The 17351-nt window shown below is 34.9% G+C and overlaps 5 protein-coding genes across 12 annotated transcripts; 2 read left to right on the top strand and 3 right to left on the bottom strand.

Moving 5' to 3' along the window:
- LOC100260808 (thiosulfate sulfurtransferase 18) lies at positions 1 to 1980 on the top strand. 3 transcript variants are annotated; one of them, XM_002264973.5, is made up of 6 exons: positions 1 to 154; positions 291 to 371; positions 465 to 544; positions 656 to 726; positions 807 to 860; positions 964 to 1229. In XM_002264973.5, exons 1-6 carry the CDS (start codon positions 141 to 143, stop codon positions 1051 to 1053), a joined length of 390 nt encoding a protein of 129 aa, XP_002265009.1. In that variant the 5' UTR covers positions 1 to 140; the 3' UTR covers positions 1054 to 1229. The 3 variants fall into 3 exon arrangements, with proteins under 3 accessions (XP_002265009.1, XP_019074738.1, XP_010649014.1); XM_019219193.2 differs by lacking the exon at positions 964 to 1229 and adding an exon at positions 1458 to 1980 and having other exon boundaries at positions 10 to 371; XM_010650712.3 differs by having other exon boundaries at positions 11 to 371.
- On the bottom strand, positions 1560 to 2658 carry LOC104879123 (rhodanese-like domain-containing protein 17). Of its 5 annotated transcripts, none has more exons than XM_010650716.3 (6): positions 2541 to 2658; positions 2331 to 2411; positions 2158 to 2237; positions 1976 to 2014; positions 1835 to 1878; positions 1560 to 1741 (listed from the first exon to the last, which is right to left on the bottom strand). In XM_010650716.3, exons 1-6 carry the CDS (start codon positions 2552 to 2554, stop codon positions 1649 to 1651), a joined length of 351 nt encoding a protein of 116 aa, XP_010649018.1. In that variant the 5' UTR covers positions 2555 to 2658; the 3' UTR covers positions 1560 to 1648. The 5 variants fall into 5 exon arrangements, with proteins under 5 accessions (XP_010649018.1, XP_059592439.1, XP_059592440.1 ...); XM_019219194.2 differs by having other exon boundaries at positions 1610 to 1741; positions 1976 to 2079; XM_059736456.1 differs by having other exon boundaries at positions 1835 to 2079.
- A 2803-nt stretch (positions 2659 to 5461) lies between these two features.
- Positions 5462 to 7365, bottom strand: LOC100250555 (thiosulfate sulfurtransferase 18). The gene is made up of 6 exons (XM_002265128.5): positions 6564 to 7365; positions 6391 to 6471; positions 6214 to 6293; positions 6065 to 6135; positions 5884 to 5937; positions 5462 to 5684 (listed from the first exon to the last, which is right to left on the bottom strand). The coding sequence occupies exons 1-6, from the start codon at positions 6578 to 6580 to the stop codon at positions 5604 to 5606; spliced, it is 384 nt and encodes a 127-aa protein (XP_002265164.1). The 5' UTR covers positions 6581 to 7365; the 3' UTR covers positions 5462 to 5603.
- A 97-nt stretch (positions 7366 to 7462) lies between these two features.
- On the bottom strand, positions 7463 to 10065 carry LOC100245428 (receptor homology region, transmembrane domain- and RING domain-containing protein 1). The gene is made up of 4 exons (XM_002265634.5): positions 9810 to 10065; positions 9308 to 9538; positions 8225 to 8617; positions 7463 to 7779 (listed from the first exon to the last, which is right to left on the bottom strand). The coding sequence occupies exons 1-4, from the start codon at positions 9937 to 9939 to the stop codon at positions 7649 to 7651; spliced, it is 885 nt and encodes a 294-aa protein (XP_002265670.1). The 5' UTR covers positions 9940 to 10065; the 3' UTR covers positions 7463 to 7648.
- Positions 10066 to 12217: 2152 nt separating this feature from the next.
- Positions 12218 to 17200, top strand: LOC100267747 (uncharacterized). 2 transcript variants are annotated; one of them, XM_003631845.4, is made up of 10 exons: positions 12218 to 12308; positions 12388 to 12523; positions 12610 to 12760; positions 12870 to 12960; positions 13410 to 13607; positions 13746 to 13984; positions 14169 to 14300; positions 15279 to 15346; positions 15471 to 15532; positions 16753 to 17200. In XM_003631845.4, the coding sequence occupies exons 2-10, from the start codon at positions 12411 to 12413 to the stop codon at positions 16884 to 16886; spliced, it is 1188 nt and encodes a 395-aa protein (XP_003631893.1). In that variant the 5' UTR covers positions 12218 to 12308; positions 12388 to 12410; the 3' UTR covers positions 16887 to 17200. The 2 variants fall into 2 exon arrangements, with proteins under 2 accessions (XP_003631893.1, XP_010649020.1); XM_010650718.3 differs by having other exon boundaries at positions 12223 to 12308; positions 13410 to 13610.
- The last annotated feature ends 151 nt before the right edge of the window (positions 17201 to 17351 follow it).

Raw genomic sequence — 17351 nt, 5'->3', positions numbered from 1 at the left:
ACCCAGTGACTCAGCCCGCAAACCCAAAACCGCAGGACACATTGTTTCAATATTCATCTGGTTTTCCTCCTCCAAAAACCCACTGGATCTCACAGCCCACAAGCTTCTCCCTTAGATATAAGCCCCCTACTCTCTACCTCATGGACTCTCAGAGGTCTGGTTCTTGTTTGCGCCATACATTTTCTATATAGCTGCGAATTTCTATATATTCACAAGGCCATGGGTGTTCTTTGGGCTGTGTTCCGTTGTCGATTTCAGTTTCTTCTTCTGTTCCTTCTTTTGTCTTGTAGCTCAGCAACAGAGGTCGTCACCATTGATGTTCACGCAGCTAAGGATCTCATCAATTCAGGCTACCGTTATCTTGATGTCAGGTGGATTAATCGCTTCTCTTTATGAATTGGTTTGTCTTTAAAATTTCTGGGTTGGGTTTTGTTTTGATTTTGGAACTTGAATTGGATTCATAGGACGGTTGAAGAGTTCAAGAAAGGCCATGCCGATGTGGAGAACATTCTGAACATCCCTTACCTCTTCACCACCCCTGAGGGTACGTACATAATCTCAGGTTCTGTTTTCTGGTTTGTTTGAGATATTAATATATTCTGTCCTGGATCAAGAACATCAGTAAAGATGATATGGGTGTGGGTGTGGATTTCAGGAAGGGTGAAAAATCCTGAATTCTTGGAGCAGGTTCAGTTTGCTTGTAGCAAGGAAGACCATCTCATCGTGGTAATTTTTCATTTGATTTCCAGATTGAATCATAAGTTGATGAATTTTCTGAAATTGTTTATTTATTATTCTCAATGAAGGGCTGTCAAAGTGGGGTGAGATCCCTTGCGGCCACCTCTGTTCTTGTCAGTGCTGTAAGTTCATCTTTCACTTTTTCTTGAATAAATTTCCTTCTTTTATAATTTAGAATATAGAAAAAGAGATGGAAAATTTGAGGGTGGGTGAATGAAATGGCAGGGTTTCAAGGATGTGAAGGACATCGGAGGAGGGTATCTGGCGTGGGTGCAGAATGGGCTTGTAGCCACGAAACCAAAAGAGGAGCTGTGATTGGTTGCTTATCAAACATTCTGATCTGTCTCCTCTTTTATATTGTTAGTGTCAACCTCCACCCATGGTGGATGACCTTGTTAAGTTAATAAGACATTTTGAGCCCCACTGAGATGGTTAGGGCATGTTAATAAGACCTTGTGTTGAATTTGGAAGTTCAAGTACACTTACGGCGAGATAGTTTGTTAGGCCTGTTCAAGGTCTTATACTTGGTGGAAGTGGTAAAATTCACCAGAGCTAAAATTTAATTAATTTTTTTTATATTTTGATTAAATGTATTTAAAATTATTTAATAAAAATAAGTAAAAATGATTTATTACCTTCAAATCCCTTTTTTTTTCTCCATTTTTTCTTTCTTTCTTTCTAATTTTTCTTTTTGTTTTATTTCTCTGACATTTTCTCAGGAAACAAACATAGGCCAACTATGTCATTGGGTTTTAAGGGCTCAAAATTTCTCATTAATTTAAAAAGCTTATCCACCGTATGAGGAGGAAGCTGGCGGAGACGAGAAGAAATGTGATACTTGATTGGTGGAGAACATACAACCAAGAATTAATGCATAGGCAAAGGTCTAGCTTTACAGTGAAGCATCCAATCACTTCTCTTCTTCTTTTGGTTTGGTGACTGTAAGTCCAGTTTCCACCCATGCCTCATAGCCTCCTCCCATGTCCTTCACATCCTTGAAACCCTGCCACCCCAAATTTTCTATGCATCTCTTTTCTAGAAAGAAAATTATTCAAAAACAAAAAAGAAAAGAAAAGAAAGTAGAAGATGAAGTTACAGCATTGACAAGAACAGAGGCGGCTGCAAGGGATCTCACCCCACCTAGACATCCATTCATTGAGAATAAATAAACAATTTCAGAAAATTCATCAAGATTATATTTGTTATGATTCAATCCGGAAATCAAATGAAAAATTACCACGACGAGATGATCTTCCTTGCTGCAAGCAGACTGAACCTGCTCCAAGAATTCAGGAATTTTCAGCCTTTCTGAAACCCATACCCACATCCATATCATCTTTGCTGATGTTCTTGATCCAGTACAGGATATATTAATATCTCAAACAAACCAGCAAACAGAACCTGAGATTATGTACGTACCCTCAGGGGTGGTGAAGAGGTAAGGGATGTTCAGAATGTTCTCAACATCGGCATGGCCTTTCTTGAACTCTTCAACCGTCCTATGAATCCAATTCAAGTTCCACAATCAAAACAAAACCCAACCCAGAAATTTTAAAGACAAACCAATTCATAAAGAGAAGCGATTAATCCACCTGACATCAAGATAACGGTAGCCTGAATTGGTGAGCTCCTTAGCTGCATGAACATCAATGGTGACGACTTCTGTTGCAGAGCTGCAACACAAAAGAAGACAAAGAAAAGAAACTGAAACCAACGACGGACAACAGCCCAAAGAACACCCATGTGAATATATAGAAATTCGCAGCTATATAGAAAAAATATGGCTCAAACAAGAACCACACCTAGGAGAGGCCATGAGGTAGAGAGTAGGGGCCTATATCTTAGGGTTTCTGGAGAAGGAAAACCGGATGAATATGGAAGCGATGTGTCCTGCTGTTTCTGGTTCGCAGAATGAATATCTGAGTCTGTTTCTATGGACGGCTTTACGAAGAAAAACAGAGTTTTTATTCTCCCGAAATTGCCCTTTTCTTCATCAATATTTACAAAAAAAAAAAAGATTATATTTTAATTAGAAATAATACAGGGTAGAAACTGAGGGGCTTCGCTGGGCGGAAAAAAAAAAAAAGGAAATACGATGACAGCAGGGCACGGCCGGCTTACCCTTTAACCTTTCGGCACCGCAAAGGACTCTATACCAAACAAAATTTTCTTTTCTTCCTTTTTCTTATTGTTTTTCTTTTTAATTTTTTTCTCAAATATTCTAAAAAAAAATTGAAATAAAAATTTTAAAATTAAAACTAATAAAATATTACTTGAACTCTATTGAAAGATATTTTAATAAAATCTAAATAAAAAATCAATTAAATTTTAAAATAGAAAATGATAAAATGATAATCTAACTTGTTTTTATTAAAAATAAGTTTTTATTTTATTAATATTTTTGAAGTCATAAAATGATAATTTTGTACATGAGAATTATTCATTAATATGAAAATATATGGAAAAAAGAACCAAATTTTTTTAATCAGTATTAGTTTTTTTATTTAAAAATAATTTGAAATAAATGTATTTTGTAATGAGCCATTTAATTATTCCCTTAAAATATTCATAATAATAATAATAATAATAATATTAAAATGAAGGAAAATATTTATGTGGAGGAATTTAGTTGTAAATTGATATTGACGACATGAAAAATAAAATGAGTATTTTAAGAAATAATAAAATGATTCATTAAAAAGTATATATATTTCAAAAAAATTATTTTTAAATAGATGGAGATAATATTAATTTAAAAATTTTGAGATCCTTTTTTTTTTTTATATTTTCATATTAGTGAATCAAAACTCACTTTTCCTCTACTTTTTCGACTTAGAGAAAGAGAAAAGATGTGTTAAAATGAGCTTCTATCACCAAATAATTGCTTAAGAATATGATAAGAAGGTTAATTGACGAAAGTCTTATTGAAACTATAACGACCTGCACCCAACCATGTAGATATTGTCCGCTTTGGGCCCAAGGGAGCTTTCACGGCTTTAAAACGCATCTACTTGATTAAGAGGAGTCTCTACATATATAGCGTCAAGAACATTCTCCCCTATCTGATGTGGGACATCACAAACACCCCTTCCCCCCCATGCGACACAATGTCCTCGTTGTGTCCCATGAGATTGGGGGGCCAAACAGACAAACACCCCTTATGAGACCAAACAAACTCCCACATCGGGGTCATGGATCGACTTTGATACCATTTGTAACGACCCGCACCCAACCATGTTGATATTGTCCGCTTTGGGCCTAACGGGGCCCTCATAGCTTTAAAACGCGTCTACTTGGTTAAGAGGAGTCTCTACATATATAGCGTCAGGAACATTCTCCCCTATCCGATGTGGGACATCACAAACATTCTCCCCTATCATCGGATAGGGGGGAAAGTTCCTGGCGCTATATATGTAGAGGCTTCTCTTAACCAAATAGATAGGTTTTAAAGTCATGAGGGCTCCATTGGGCCTAAAGCGGACAATATCTACACAGTTGGGAGCGGGTCGTTATAAATGGTATCAAAGCCGATCCCCGACCCCGGTGTGGGGGTTTGTTTGGCCAAGAGGTGTTTGTTTGTTTGACCCCGTAATCTCATGGGACATAACGAGGACGTTGTGTCTGCATGGGGGGAGGGGGTGTTTGTGATGTCCCACATCGCATATGAGAGAATGTTCTTGACGCTATATATGTAGAGACTCTTCTTAACCAAGTAAACGTGTTTTAAAGTCATGAGGGCCCCCTTGGACCCAAAGTGGACAATATCTACATGATTGGGTGCGGGTCGTTACAAATAATATCAGAGTCGATCCCTGACCCAGGTGTAGGGGTTTGTTTGGCTTCGTAAGGGGTGTTTGTTTGTTTGGCTCAGCAATCCCATGGAACACAACGAGGACGTTGTGTCTGCATGGGGGGGGGGGGTGTTTGTGATATCCCACATCGGATAGGAGAGAATGTTCTTGACGCTATATATGTAGAGGCTCCTCTTAATCAAGTAGACGCGTTTTAAAGCCGCGAGGGCCCCCTTGGACCCAAAGCGGACAATATCTACATGGTTGGGTGCGGGTTTTTACAAAAACACTAAAAATCTACATGAAGGAAAATTGGGTAAAGCATTATCTTGAGTGTGATAAAGTTGGTCTAAGAGTTTATCAACTTCAAATGCAATGAGTGGGTAGGAAGGTGATGCAATGAGCTTAATCTTAAGAAATGTTTTTTCCTACAGATTGACGGCTTGGTTGGTGAGTTAAAATTGTTCACATGGATGACTACAAGGCTATAACATAGAAAAACCAATCCCTTATACTTTTCAATGGATTCTTTGAAGCTCTTTATTAAAGTTTCAGGATCATGTTTTTTTACTTTTATTGAAAGTTAAAGTTACTCTTAGGAAAGATTTTGAGAATTGGAGGATCAAGTTTTGATGGATATATATACTTTCTTAGAGGGTGTTTGGTATGCGGGAATAGAAAATAAATTTGATGATTTTATTTTTAGTGTTTGGATAAACCTAGAAATTTAAAATTAGAATGATTATTTGTTTTCATTCTAATGTGCCGTGATAATAATAACGAAAATGAAAATGAAATAATATATAGTACTGAAATCCCCTTGGATTCTTCTCTTGGCTCATTGGTCAATGTCCTGGATCATATAAAACTAAAAGTATGATGCTGTTCAATTAAAGAAGTGGAACACACCCATCACATAAATGCACATTATGTCAAGCCAATTATTGAAGCATCATTCCACTTATCCAATGGCTAGAGCAATTTTATACTTAGCAATGAAAGGTCACTCTCAAACAACTCTAGTTATAAACAAAGATACAAATTGAAGACACTTGGAGTAACCAAATTAACCCATCAAGCCTCTTTCTTCACGCCCAATCCAGCCTCGTGCCAGGATCGATATCCTCCTCCCATGTTCCTTACGTGTTTGAAATCCTGAAGTTTATTCAACATATGTTTTTAATGAGCTAAATTAGCTAATTAAGGTTGAAAATTTTTAGAGGAATTTTATTATTATTATTATTTTTTAATGGAGGAGTATGACTTCAAGAATGTGGCAAAAAGTATGCTCAAATATGAAATCAGGCTATATCCAATTTAAAATCTGCAGAGCAAAAGGTAAGAACAAACTTACAGCATTAAGAAGATCAACCGTTGCAAGACGAGACCTGTCCCCGGTTCCACAGCCCTTCACCAACATTGAATAATTCACATTACTTAATGAAATATATTCACTCGGTTCATACTCTATTTGATATTAGTTTCTAATTGATGCGACTATGTATAACAAAGTTGAAAATGCCAAAAAAGAGTACCACAATGAGACCATCTTCCTTGCTGCAAACCGACAAAACCTGCTCCAAAAATTGAGGATTTTTCACCCTACCTGATACCCAAAGCCATATCATCTTTCTAAAATGTCTGCAACACAAGCGGGAAAAAGAAAAAGGGAGGCAGTAGTTACCCTCTGGGGTCATGATGAAGTAAGCGATGTTAAAGACGCTCTCAACATCCACATGGCCTTTGTTGAAATCTTCCACCATCCTATGATAAGAATTCGGTTCCAAAATTAAGAGCAGACCCAGAAAATCCAAACGAGACCCAATTCAAAATACACCAGTACAAGTATACAACCACGAACCTAACATCTAGGTATCTATAGCCGGAGGCAATAAGATCCTTAGCTTCATGAGCATCAGCGCTGATAAATTCTGTTGCTGGGCTGCAAAAGAGCAGAAGACAAAAGAAGGAAGAAATCAAAACATCCGTATAGAATTCAGCAGTTAGATTTATCTGGTGTAAAAAGAAAGTCACCTTTTCTCAGAATCCATGAGATATAATCTGCGGCCGTCGGTCTTGGAAAACTAGCTGAAGATGTAAATTGTGGCTGTCTGGTTGATGATTTCACAAAAAGGCTTTAAGATTGTTTAACGTGAAAGGAATTCTTCTTCCAGGTTGACATTTTTGTGGGGATAATTTGTCAAGGCTCTAAGATGGCTTGAATCACTGCATCTTTAGACTATTTTATTGAACAAAATTTTCAAATCATTTCGTTTACTTGCCCTTTCCTAGAAGGGCCCTTAAACAATTGAAAGCAAAATTTTTAATCATTTCGTTTACTTTTCCTTTCGTGAGCAATGGAGATGAATTGTTGAAATCTTAGAAATATAATAATTTTCAGCATGATTGGCCCTTTCATTGGCACCATTTGAGGTGGATTCCAAAGAATTTTTCTGCCGAGTCAGTTAATAATTGTGCAAAAGCTTTCTCCCTACATCTCTGTTTCTCAAAATCGAGAAGCATAAGACTACAAAGGCTCAACTCAATCCTGTTCAAATTTTGGGTACAAGGGCAGAATACCTGTAGCTGAGCACAATCTGGGCTCATGAGATTTGATTGAAATATGAATCAGAATGACCAGAGGACATAATAAAATGCTAATACTGGATATCCCCAGGGAACGTGACAAATTGCCAATACAATGCAGATTCCAGGCTATCTTGCCCAAACCAACTCAAAGTGCATTTTGGATGGTTTTTAACCCAAAATATCAATTAAAGCATGCACAAGTGTGTCTTCTTTGCCCCATGGCTGCATATGACCACTTGATGCGTCAATCGGGTACCATTGCAGTTTATTATCTTCAACAATAGCTTTCATATGTATTCAATTCTAAATTATTGCACTCTGTACAGTAGCTTTTAAGATCAATATAGACACTTAGGAGCAAGCATATCATTCACGATTCTCACCCCAAGAGATAATTACGGAGATCCTTACCATAGACTAGGATATACAGGAAAGGAAAGAGGAAATAACACTAAAAAGAAGATGAAGCCTTCGTATTCTAAAAATTTACAGACACTTGGCAAAATGGATCCGATTTACAGTATAAAGCACTAAAAAAATAAAAATGTTCTCCTCTCATTCACTTTAGAACATGTGGCATCAGTACTCAAATCATATTTACAAACCGGGCAGAAAGTCCCCCACTTTGTAAGCCATGAGTCCACACAGCTCGCGTGAAATTCTGCAGGTAAATTTAAACATAATTAATTAATACATGATAAATTAGGGTAAAAGGACAGGAATATAGCTAAAGGACCGACATCCATGTTTTGATGGCTTCATCTAGGAGACATCTTTAGGTAGAAATTAAATTGCATTCTATGATGCTAACCATCTACATTCTTGTGTGGGGACAAGGATGGCGTTTCAGTGACACCACCATTGGTTCATGGATTAAGGAAGAATCTTTTTCCAGTTCCTCCTTCTGTTCTACTTGTAAGGGGAACTTCAGCAAACATCCCAGAAACTATGAACTCAGTAAATCAGTGACCATGTGATATATATATATATATTAGGTTCCACCTTTTAAACAAATGCACTAATCATGAAAATGCTACGCAATTAGTGCTCGATTGCATTAAGAATTTCATGAAATGAAAGCATAAATTTGAGTAGTGAAGTCCTACCATGTTGGCAGGGGAGAACTCTGAGCCGTTCACCATCTTTGTAGTCCTCAAGACAGATGGAACATGTATCTCCTACGCGGCACTCACATGCTTGACTGAATGTAAAGCAGGGAAGAACTTCCACCAACTTGGCATCCACACTAGGACGGTGGGGATTTGTTCCTCGTTGATTCAACCGGCGGTTGCGAGTGAGGAAGAACGTTAACACGACAGTTGCTATGACAAGAAGTGAGATGAAAGATATTACCATCACAGTCCAGGCAGATTCTGGGAATGAAGGGTTTATAATGCAGCATTCCCCTTCTTGTCCTTGAGCATATATCTTCAGGGTTTCACCAGCTGCCTTAGAAACAAAAACTGCAGGCACCCATATGCCCTGGGAGTTTCCTATCACTACAACCAATGAATGGCAGATATTATTGTAGCTGAACAAAAGAATAAATAATGGAAAATAAATGCAGAAGCACATTAAACAGCAGTAGTAAAATGATTGCATTATGCTGCAAACAGTAGCAATGAAATTAAAAAATCATTAGTCTTAAGTAATTACAGATAAACTTAAACTGGAAACTGAAATTGAAAGGTCATATAGAGGATTAAATATCATTGTAACAGCCTTGAAAGCCTGTGAGGGGATAAGGAGAATGCATATCCAGAGCTCCAGACTAAGAGGTATTCTCTCATGTGGTGTAGTTAAAACAATCTTTGATTTATTTTTTTTGATAGGTAAGTAAGAGCTTATATTAGAAATGCCTAGGAGGGCGAGAACAGTACACACGAAGCATACAAACATTGCCCAAGAAACTAGGCAAAAAAACACTCTTTGATTTATGAATCTGTGTATTCAATTTTCTTTGTCCTTGTGATTTTGTCATTAATGATTGATTGAATGTGCCAAAGTTTGAGACTGAAGAAGTAAAGAATATTGCTGGAAAAAAAAAAAAATTTAGTTCAAAATTCACTGAGTTTATCATCTGTCAAAATTTTGAAAGTTCCTTTACTCTCTCTCTCTAAGAACTAAGCTATGAACATCTAATGCCATGGATTCAGAGAAATAATATTTCAAGGCAAAAGATGACTCACTGGAAACCAAATTCCCCTTATCTCGATCATCATACACGATTACAGCATGAAAGCCAGCATCTTGAGCATTTCGGACTTTATCCTCAAAAGCACATTTACCCCTAATTATCAGAGCAAATTTTATTGTATCAATTTCTTGGGATCGAAACCTGTTGAGCAGAGAAGAACATGCCTCGAGAGGATCTGCCAAATGCAAAGCTCCGCATATTCCAGTGCTGTTAACACTAACAGCTGCAAAAACATAACAACAAACTCAGTCCCAGTTTATTTCGAAATATTGGTCCACGGCAACAGACGTAGCAGCAATAGATACAGGAACGTCGCAAAGGAAACTCTGCCGGTCGCTGAGAAAACGCAAGAAAAGAAAAAAAAAATTGAAAATTTGAATCTCAAACATTTCATTGTTTCAGAAAAGAGAGATTTCCTTTTCTTCACTCTAATCTCTGTTTTCTCGGGAACCAAACAGACAAGAAAAAAAAAAAAAACCCTAAAAGTTCCATACCAAATCTGGCGGGAGCGTCAATGAAGGAAGCGGACAAGGATTTGAGGTGAACAATAGCGTAGGTGAGGCGAACAGAGTAAGAAACAAACACTAGAATTCCAGCAAGGGCTTTGGCTGCAGCGGTCGACATAAATGTCTGATTCAAAACCCAAAACCCAAAACCCACCACAACCCTAGCACACAGCTTTCGCCCGATAAATTCAGCTCTAAAGAAAATATCAATATCACAGAAAACTATTCTTCCTCCCTCTACCCATCCATTTATAGCATTAATTTTCTTAGAAACTTAATAATTTTATTATTATTATTATTTCAGATATTAGAGTTTAAGACCAAAATAATATATTTGTAAAAAAAAATGATAAGAATAGTATCCATTTGAAAATATTTGTCAAAGTAGTCTTCTTTATCCACGTAAGCATCCACATGGATTTTAAGTGTAAAGAACCACCGTTGGTGACTGTGGTTTTAGTATTTACAAAAATTTCCTTAAAACCACAGTTACAAACTGTGGTTTTATAATTTCTCTTAGAACCACAGTTACTAACTGCGGTTTTAAAAGAAGTTTCCTTAAAACCACAGTTACAAACTGTGGTTTTACAATTTCCCTTAAAACCACAGTTACTAATTGTGGTTTTACAATTATTTTTAATCCGTCCTCATTTTAATGGTGTTATAATTTTAATATTATTTTTAAAATATTTTTTTTATCAAAACAACCATAAAACCACAGTTAGTAACTATGGTTTTACTAATGGTGTTGTAATTTTAATATTATTTTTAAAATAATTTTTATCAAAATAACTATAAAACCACAGTTAGTAACTGTGGTTTTACAATTATTTTCAATCCACATCTATTTTAATGGTGTTGTAATTTTAATATTATTTTTAAAATATTTTTTTATCAAAATACCCATAAAACCACAGTTAGTAACTGTGGTTTTACAGTTATTTTCAATCCGCATATATTTTAATGGTGTTGTAATTTTAATATTATTTTTAAAATATTTTTTTATCAAAATTACAATTATGTTGTAATTTTCACAAATATTTTTAAGGGGACTCATGTATAAAAAAGTATGGGATTTTAGAACTTTGCTTTTCACAAATTTTTTTGTTACGACTGTTTAAAAAAAAAATTATATATATATATATATATATATATTTTATCTTTATTTTTTCATATTTTCCTTGAAAATTTGAGAAAATAATTTGGTCTACATGCATTCCCATAAAAATTTATATATTTATAGTAAATAAAATATTTATTTGTTTTACAAATATTTTCACATATGAACTAAAGAAAATTATTTATTCATATTATTTTTAAATTTTTAAATAACTAAAGAAATTGTTTATATTATTTTAAAATTTTATCTTTTCATATGAAAATTAATGCCAGTGATTATGATTTTAGGTTATTTATTATTAAGTATGATTTGAACTTATGTCTTGGTTAAAATGTATAATTTTTTAATTATATGAAAGAAAAATAGGTAATGGTTGTAATAATTTATTTAGTTAGAATTTCTTTCATTTAGACTTTAGGATGCATTTGAGTTTTATTTGTTTAAATTATCAAGGAAACATGTGAATAACATAACATCACTAATTTGAATTACAACACCATTAGTAAAACCACAGTTACTAACCGTGGTTTTATGGTTGTTTTGATAAAAAAAATATTTTAAAAATAATATTAAAATTATAACACCATTAAAATGGGAACGAATTAAAAATAATTATAAAGTTAGGAAATTGTAAAACCACAGTTTGTAACTGTGGTTTTAAGGAAACTTATTTTAAAACCGCAGTTAATAACTGTGGTTCTAAGAGAAATTATAAAACCACAGTTTGTAACTGTGGTTTTAAGGAAATTTTTGTAAGTTCTAAAACCACAGTCACCAACGGTGGTTCTTTACACTTAAAATCCATGTGGATGCTTACGTGGATAAAAAAGACTACTTTGACAAATATTTTCAAATGGATACTATTCTTATCATTTTTTTTTATAAATATATTATTTTGGTCTTAAACTCCAGATATTAGATAATATTAATTTTGTTTTCTTGGGAACATATTGACTTTATGAGCATGATAAATATTATTTATAAAAAAATAAGGAAAAAAATCTAAATTCTTTATATTTAATTAATAAAATAAACATTATTTTAATAAATCTAAAATATATATATCTATTTATTTCATAACTTTATTAGTAATTCAATAATATGGAAATAAAGAATATACTCTTGTAAGTTTTATTTACTATAAATAAATTAGATAAAAAAAAAAGTTAGGTTAAAAAAAGTCAATATAACATATTTATTTATTTATTTAAAAAATATTTATCATTTTATTTATTTTTATATAAATTAATTTTCTATGAGATAATGCAATAAGGACGCTAGGGCAGGAAAGCGTGGAGGCTATGACCGTGAGAAGAACTGGGAATTGGAAGACGACGTCGTTTTATACGGAAACCAAAATCAAAACGGTACGTTTTGAATGGGAATATAATAAGCTGCCATTTTAAATACGAATGCAATTTGAAGCATAAGACCGCATCTTTCTAGGGTTTTTTTGGGTGCCGTTGAGGATGGAAGAAGCCTCAGCAATTGGGTTGCCAGAGGCGTTTCTGGATTTTCTGAAGGAGAATGGTGTGGATCCTTCGATATATACAACAGCCGATTCAACGCCTCGATATATAAGGTACTCTAGTCCGACAATTGTTTCATAGCATGGGCCATTGATAAAGAGTTCGGTTCTGTTGTAATGTATATGAATTGGGGATATAGGTTGAAACCCGGTAGCATTAGTGAAGCACAAATCCAACAGCTAGAAGCTGAATTCAAGTCGAAGCTTGAGAAAGTGGGTTGGTTACCGAATTTCTACTCTCTTCCACCCCAGATTCACATTGCAAACTCCATGGCTTACAAGGAAGGGAAGGTGGAAACCAGTTTATCTCACTTAGTTGAATTGTTCCTTTTCATTGATTTTTTTTTTGCTTTTCTATTGCAATTGCTTACATATTTATTGCCTTGATCTGGTTATTCAGATATATGGAATTGATGCAGCTTCTGGGGCGGCTGTTTCAGCTTTAAATGTCTCTGAGGGAGATCATGTTCTTGATCTGTGTGCTGCTCCTGGTAACTTGTTATCATACATTGATTTTGTAGATTTAATCAAAACCTTATTGTCAGTCCAAGTGGAATTGTGGAGTCAAATTCTATTCTGTTCACGGAAACTTGAAACACAGTTTAGATGCAGAGCATTGTAGGAAGACTGCTGGACTGTACTTATTTGGACACCATTGCTTTTCAGCGCAGCAGTTTTATCCATGTGACTACATGGTTATGGTGGGATTTTTTGTTATGGGACAGGTTTAATCCAGGTCCTCTCCACATAAAATTGAATTTTATGGGATATGTCAGCTTCTCTTGCAACGTTGTGGGAGCTTGGTCATGGCTAGACTATTAGTTTTTTTAATTTTCTGTGACATAGTCTCTGGGGAGCTTCGGATACGGATTTTTGGTGTTTTTGATATTTCTAACAAACACACTCAACTCAATTTATTTGTCATTATTTTTACCCTCAGGTGCTAAACTTTGTATGACGTTAGACCTTATTGGTAATTCGGGTTCTGTAACTGGTGTCGATGTTGCAAGACATCGTTTAGCTGCTTGTAGAACAATGATTCAGAAATATGCACTGGGAGATAGGTGTCGCCTCTTTGTTGCTGATGGAACAACATTTTCCCTCATTCCTGTGATGGAACATTCAGATTCAAAATCAGGTGGTAAGTCTGGAAGAAGTTGTAATACAATCACTCTTAAACTTCAACAGTTATACTGCTAAGTTCTCATTTTTGGAAATTTATTTGTAGTAGTTTTCCTGTCTGTAATGTGTTATCATTCTGTCTAGTGCTAAACAGGTGAATTTGCATCTAAAGGAAAGGTGGATGTATTTAAGGAGTGGACTTCTAAAAGACCATGGAAAGAAAGGAAAAATGCAAAGAAAGCTAGGGAAGGCATTGGTTCACAGTTAGTCCCAGGGATTCAAGATCCAGAACTCATATTTTATGGGTGGCATTCTGGAGTGATTGGTCTTAGTAGAACTGAACTATATAAAATTGCATGTGACAGTGAGGTGTTGAAGTGTGGCTATGACAAGGTAGATTGCATTTTAGTTTTATATTTAAGAAAAAGCAGTTATGCTCCTGTGTAATTGGCTGAAACCAAATAAAAGACCTTACCAATTGATTTCGTTCCTTTTTTCTAGGTCATATGAGTTCTGCTGGTTTTTATATTTCTTCATTTTTGTTTAAAGGCTAATGACCTATTGAAACTTAATTCAGGTCCTTGTTGATGCAGAATGCACTCATGATGGGTCAATTAGACATATCCAAAAATTTGACCATTGGGGATGGGAAACACTTGAGCGCCGTGTATTAGATGCAGAGAGGACTGATAGCTTAACCGTTCTTCAGGTAATTGATTCCTTCTTTTCACTTAGACATTTGAGGGTGAAGGGATTTACACCTAGGAATTAAAAGTTCAAATTTCTAGAATATTAGGCTATATTTGAGAATTGTTCTTAATAACTGGCTTCTTTTTTTTTTTTTTTTTTTTTTTTTTTTTTTTTTAATAAGAACAAAAAAATATGAAAACAAATTTGGTTGTCATTGTTCCGAAAATAGGCTTTTGAGAATTGTTATGAAAATAGGGTGTTTTCTAATAACATATTTTTATTGTTTTCACTTGTTTACTAGGGGTTGTTTTAAAAAATAGTTGTACAGATATAAAAAATAATTGAAAATAAAGCACTACAGATAAAAGTTATATATAAGAATGTTTAAAAACACAGAAAACAAGTTGACAACATTCCAAATAGGCCCAAACAGGTTCTTGTTCTGGAGATCATCAGAAAAATGTTTTTGAAAATTTTGAGAACTGTTTTCGAAAAAGTTCCCAAATAAGCCCTTAACTTTGTTCTTTTGGTCTCTATACTTCTCGTGGATTTGTGAAATGGTGGTGGTGGTGGTGATGGCATTAACTGCGCAGATAAGGGCAGTGGTGGTGGCAATGGTAGTGGTAGGGTTTTTGTGGGGTGGTTGGCTGCAGTGGTGATAGTACTGGGGTAGTGATTATGGAAATAATCATGTGGGCAGGGCTGGTAGGGTGCCATGATTTGTGGTGGTAGTGTGATGGTGATATTGGTGGGATTTTATGAGGATTTTAGGATGAAATCCTTCATTCAAGCACTTTGCTTGCTTTGTTAGTTATGTTTTATGATTGCATTTTCTGGAATCAGCATCCAGTGGCTGAAAGAAAATTTTGGTCCAATGCTATCTTAATTTTCATATCTGCATCCAGATGCAGAGAATTCTGCTCCATAGTGGGATGATTATATATCTATGCCGTTTGCTTTTGCATTGTGTTAAAACATGTTTGTGTTTTGGTTGCAGTTCCGGCTTCTAAGTAATGGTTTTAGATTACTAAAAGTTGGGGGATCACTTGTCTACAGCACGTGCAGGTGCATTTTCTATGCATTGAGCATGGCTCTTAAAATAATTGGCTTTTACCGCTTTTTCTTCTGGGTTATTAGATGGCTTATCTTATTTATTTATTTTGTTTACTTTTATGTTTTTGTGAAATAGTTTGACAGCTGCTCAGAATGAAGATGTGGTAGAACAATTTCTTCGGGAAAATGCTTCTGCTGGTAAGGTTCTTGGTGCTTCTAACTCTAGCATATAGGAAAATTGTGGTCTTAAATTTCTTTTGGTGATGTAATTTTGATGAGCAAATGTGCTGTTCCTTTTCACAAAATCTTAATGCTATATTTGGTATGTAGGAATAGGGAATGTGAATGAATATTTTGTTTTCATTCCCGTTTCTTTTTTAATAGGAATGAATTTGGTGATTCCAATGATGCATTTAAGAATGTAAGGTTGGAATGGTTATTTATTTTCATTTCAATATTTGGTAACAATGGAAATGAGAATTAAAAAATGACAATAATACCCTTACACATAATTTAAAATAAGTTTTTATTTTCATTTTAAAAGAACACCTTTTGAAAGTACTTTTTTTTTTGTTAAATAATAAGACTAAAAAAATAATATTTACTGGATAAATAAAAATTAAATTTATTAAAAGTCATATAAACTTAATAGAAATGAAAGGGTAAAATAGTATTTTTAAGATGTTTTATATCATTTAAAAGAAAAAAACATATTGCACAACTCTTTCAAAGATTAAAAGAGGAAAAAGGTATGGCAAATTGCTCTCTTATGTCTTTTTTGGATAGTTTGGAAGTAAAGAAACTATAGGGTGTTTGAAAATGAGGAGCAAGGCTTAAATTTTCTTTTCTTTGTAATTTTTGGGACTGATAATTTGTTTAGAGTTGTAGGTCTTATTATAGATTTTGTAGACCAGTTGGGCTCTGATTGAGGGGTGCCCTTATTTGTGGTCCCTCTTTGTGTTTTGGTGACACATTTAGGCATCTTTTATATACTTAAAGTGTTTTTTGGGGCACTTTTTTATCATTTCACTTTATAGTATTTTCTTATCTTGTACATAGAAAAAATATCATTTCCTGCACTTGTTGAAGATCAATTGTAATCCTACCTATAAGTGAGATTTTATTTCTGTTGTAATCATTTTAATTCCATTCTCATTATCATTAAGATGTCCAAACATGGCCTTAGGTTACTCTATGAATGGCGAAGTAGTTTTTGCAAATGAAAGCCAGATTTATGCAGGAAGATGAACTCTATGGAGTTGGTAGGATTCTGATGTTGTTTTGATCACTTCTATGTGGCGCTTATGTCTGTACTTCATATGCTCTTCTATTTTACTGTCATCCAATTGAAATAGCCTGAATAATCATTTCTTCATTTTGAAGAAGAAAAATAACCGTTTCTCCTCGTGGCCTTGCAGAGTTGCAGGAGATAGATGCTGCCACAAACTGGCCTTGCAAAAGTGGTGGGATACCAAAGACGTTACGGTTTGATCCCTTGACCTCTCAAACCAGTGGGCTTTTTGTCGCCAAGTTCACAAAATTGGCCAGTTAGCGAAGGTTGGTTCTTGCACATGTTGCTGGACACGAATTTATTATCCACATACTGCATGTCGTTATTAGGTGGTGCTGCCTCAGTATGCCATGATAGATACGACAACATCCTGCAAGCGCGGAACAAGCCAGGCATGCCTCATTTGAAGAGTTTTGGGTCCATCTTATTGATGCTTCTGCATCTTGTGTCTTCAAAATTGAATGTAAAGTTTATATGACAAAATTGGGTTTTATTTTTTTGGGAACATTGGGAATCCACTCACATGCGTGAACGCCTTTGCAATAGAAATGGAAATTCCTTTTGACTTTTAATTACTAGACAGCTGTGATAGCTGTGTGAATGAATGTATGTAGCCTCGTTGTGGGGACTAGGGGGGGGGGGGGAAGGAATGCAGGGAGGGAGAGTGAGAGCAGGGAGGAGGAGAACAGGGTCCCACTCTAAATGAAAATTTGACCGCATGGAATT

The sequence above is a fragment of the Vitis vinifera genome, chromosome 4 (genome assembly GCF_030704535.1).
Source record: "Vitis vinifera cultivar Pinot Noir 40024 chromosome 4, ASM3070453v1".
Taxonomy (NCBI): Eukaryota; Viridiplantae; Streptophyta; class Magnoliopsida; order Vitales; family Vitaceae; genus Vitis; species Vitis vinifera.
This window is presented reverse-complemented; position numbering and strand designations above follow the sequence as displayed.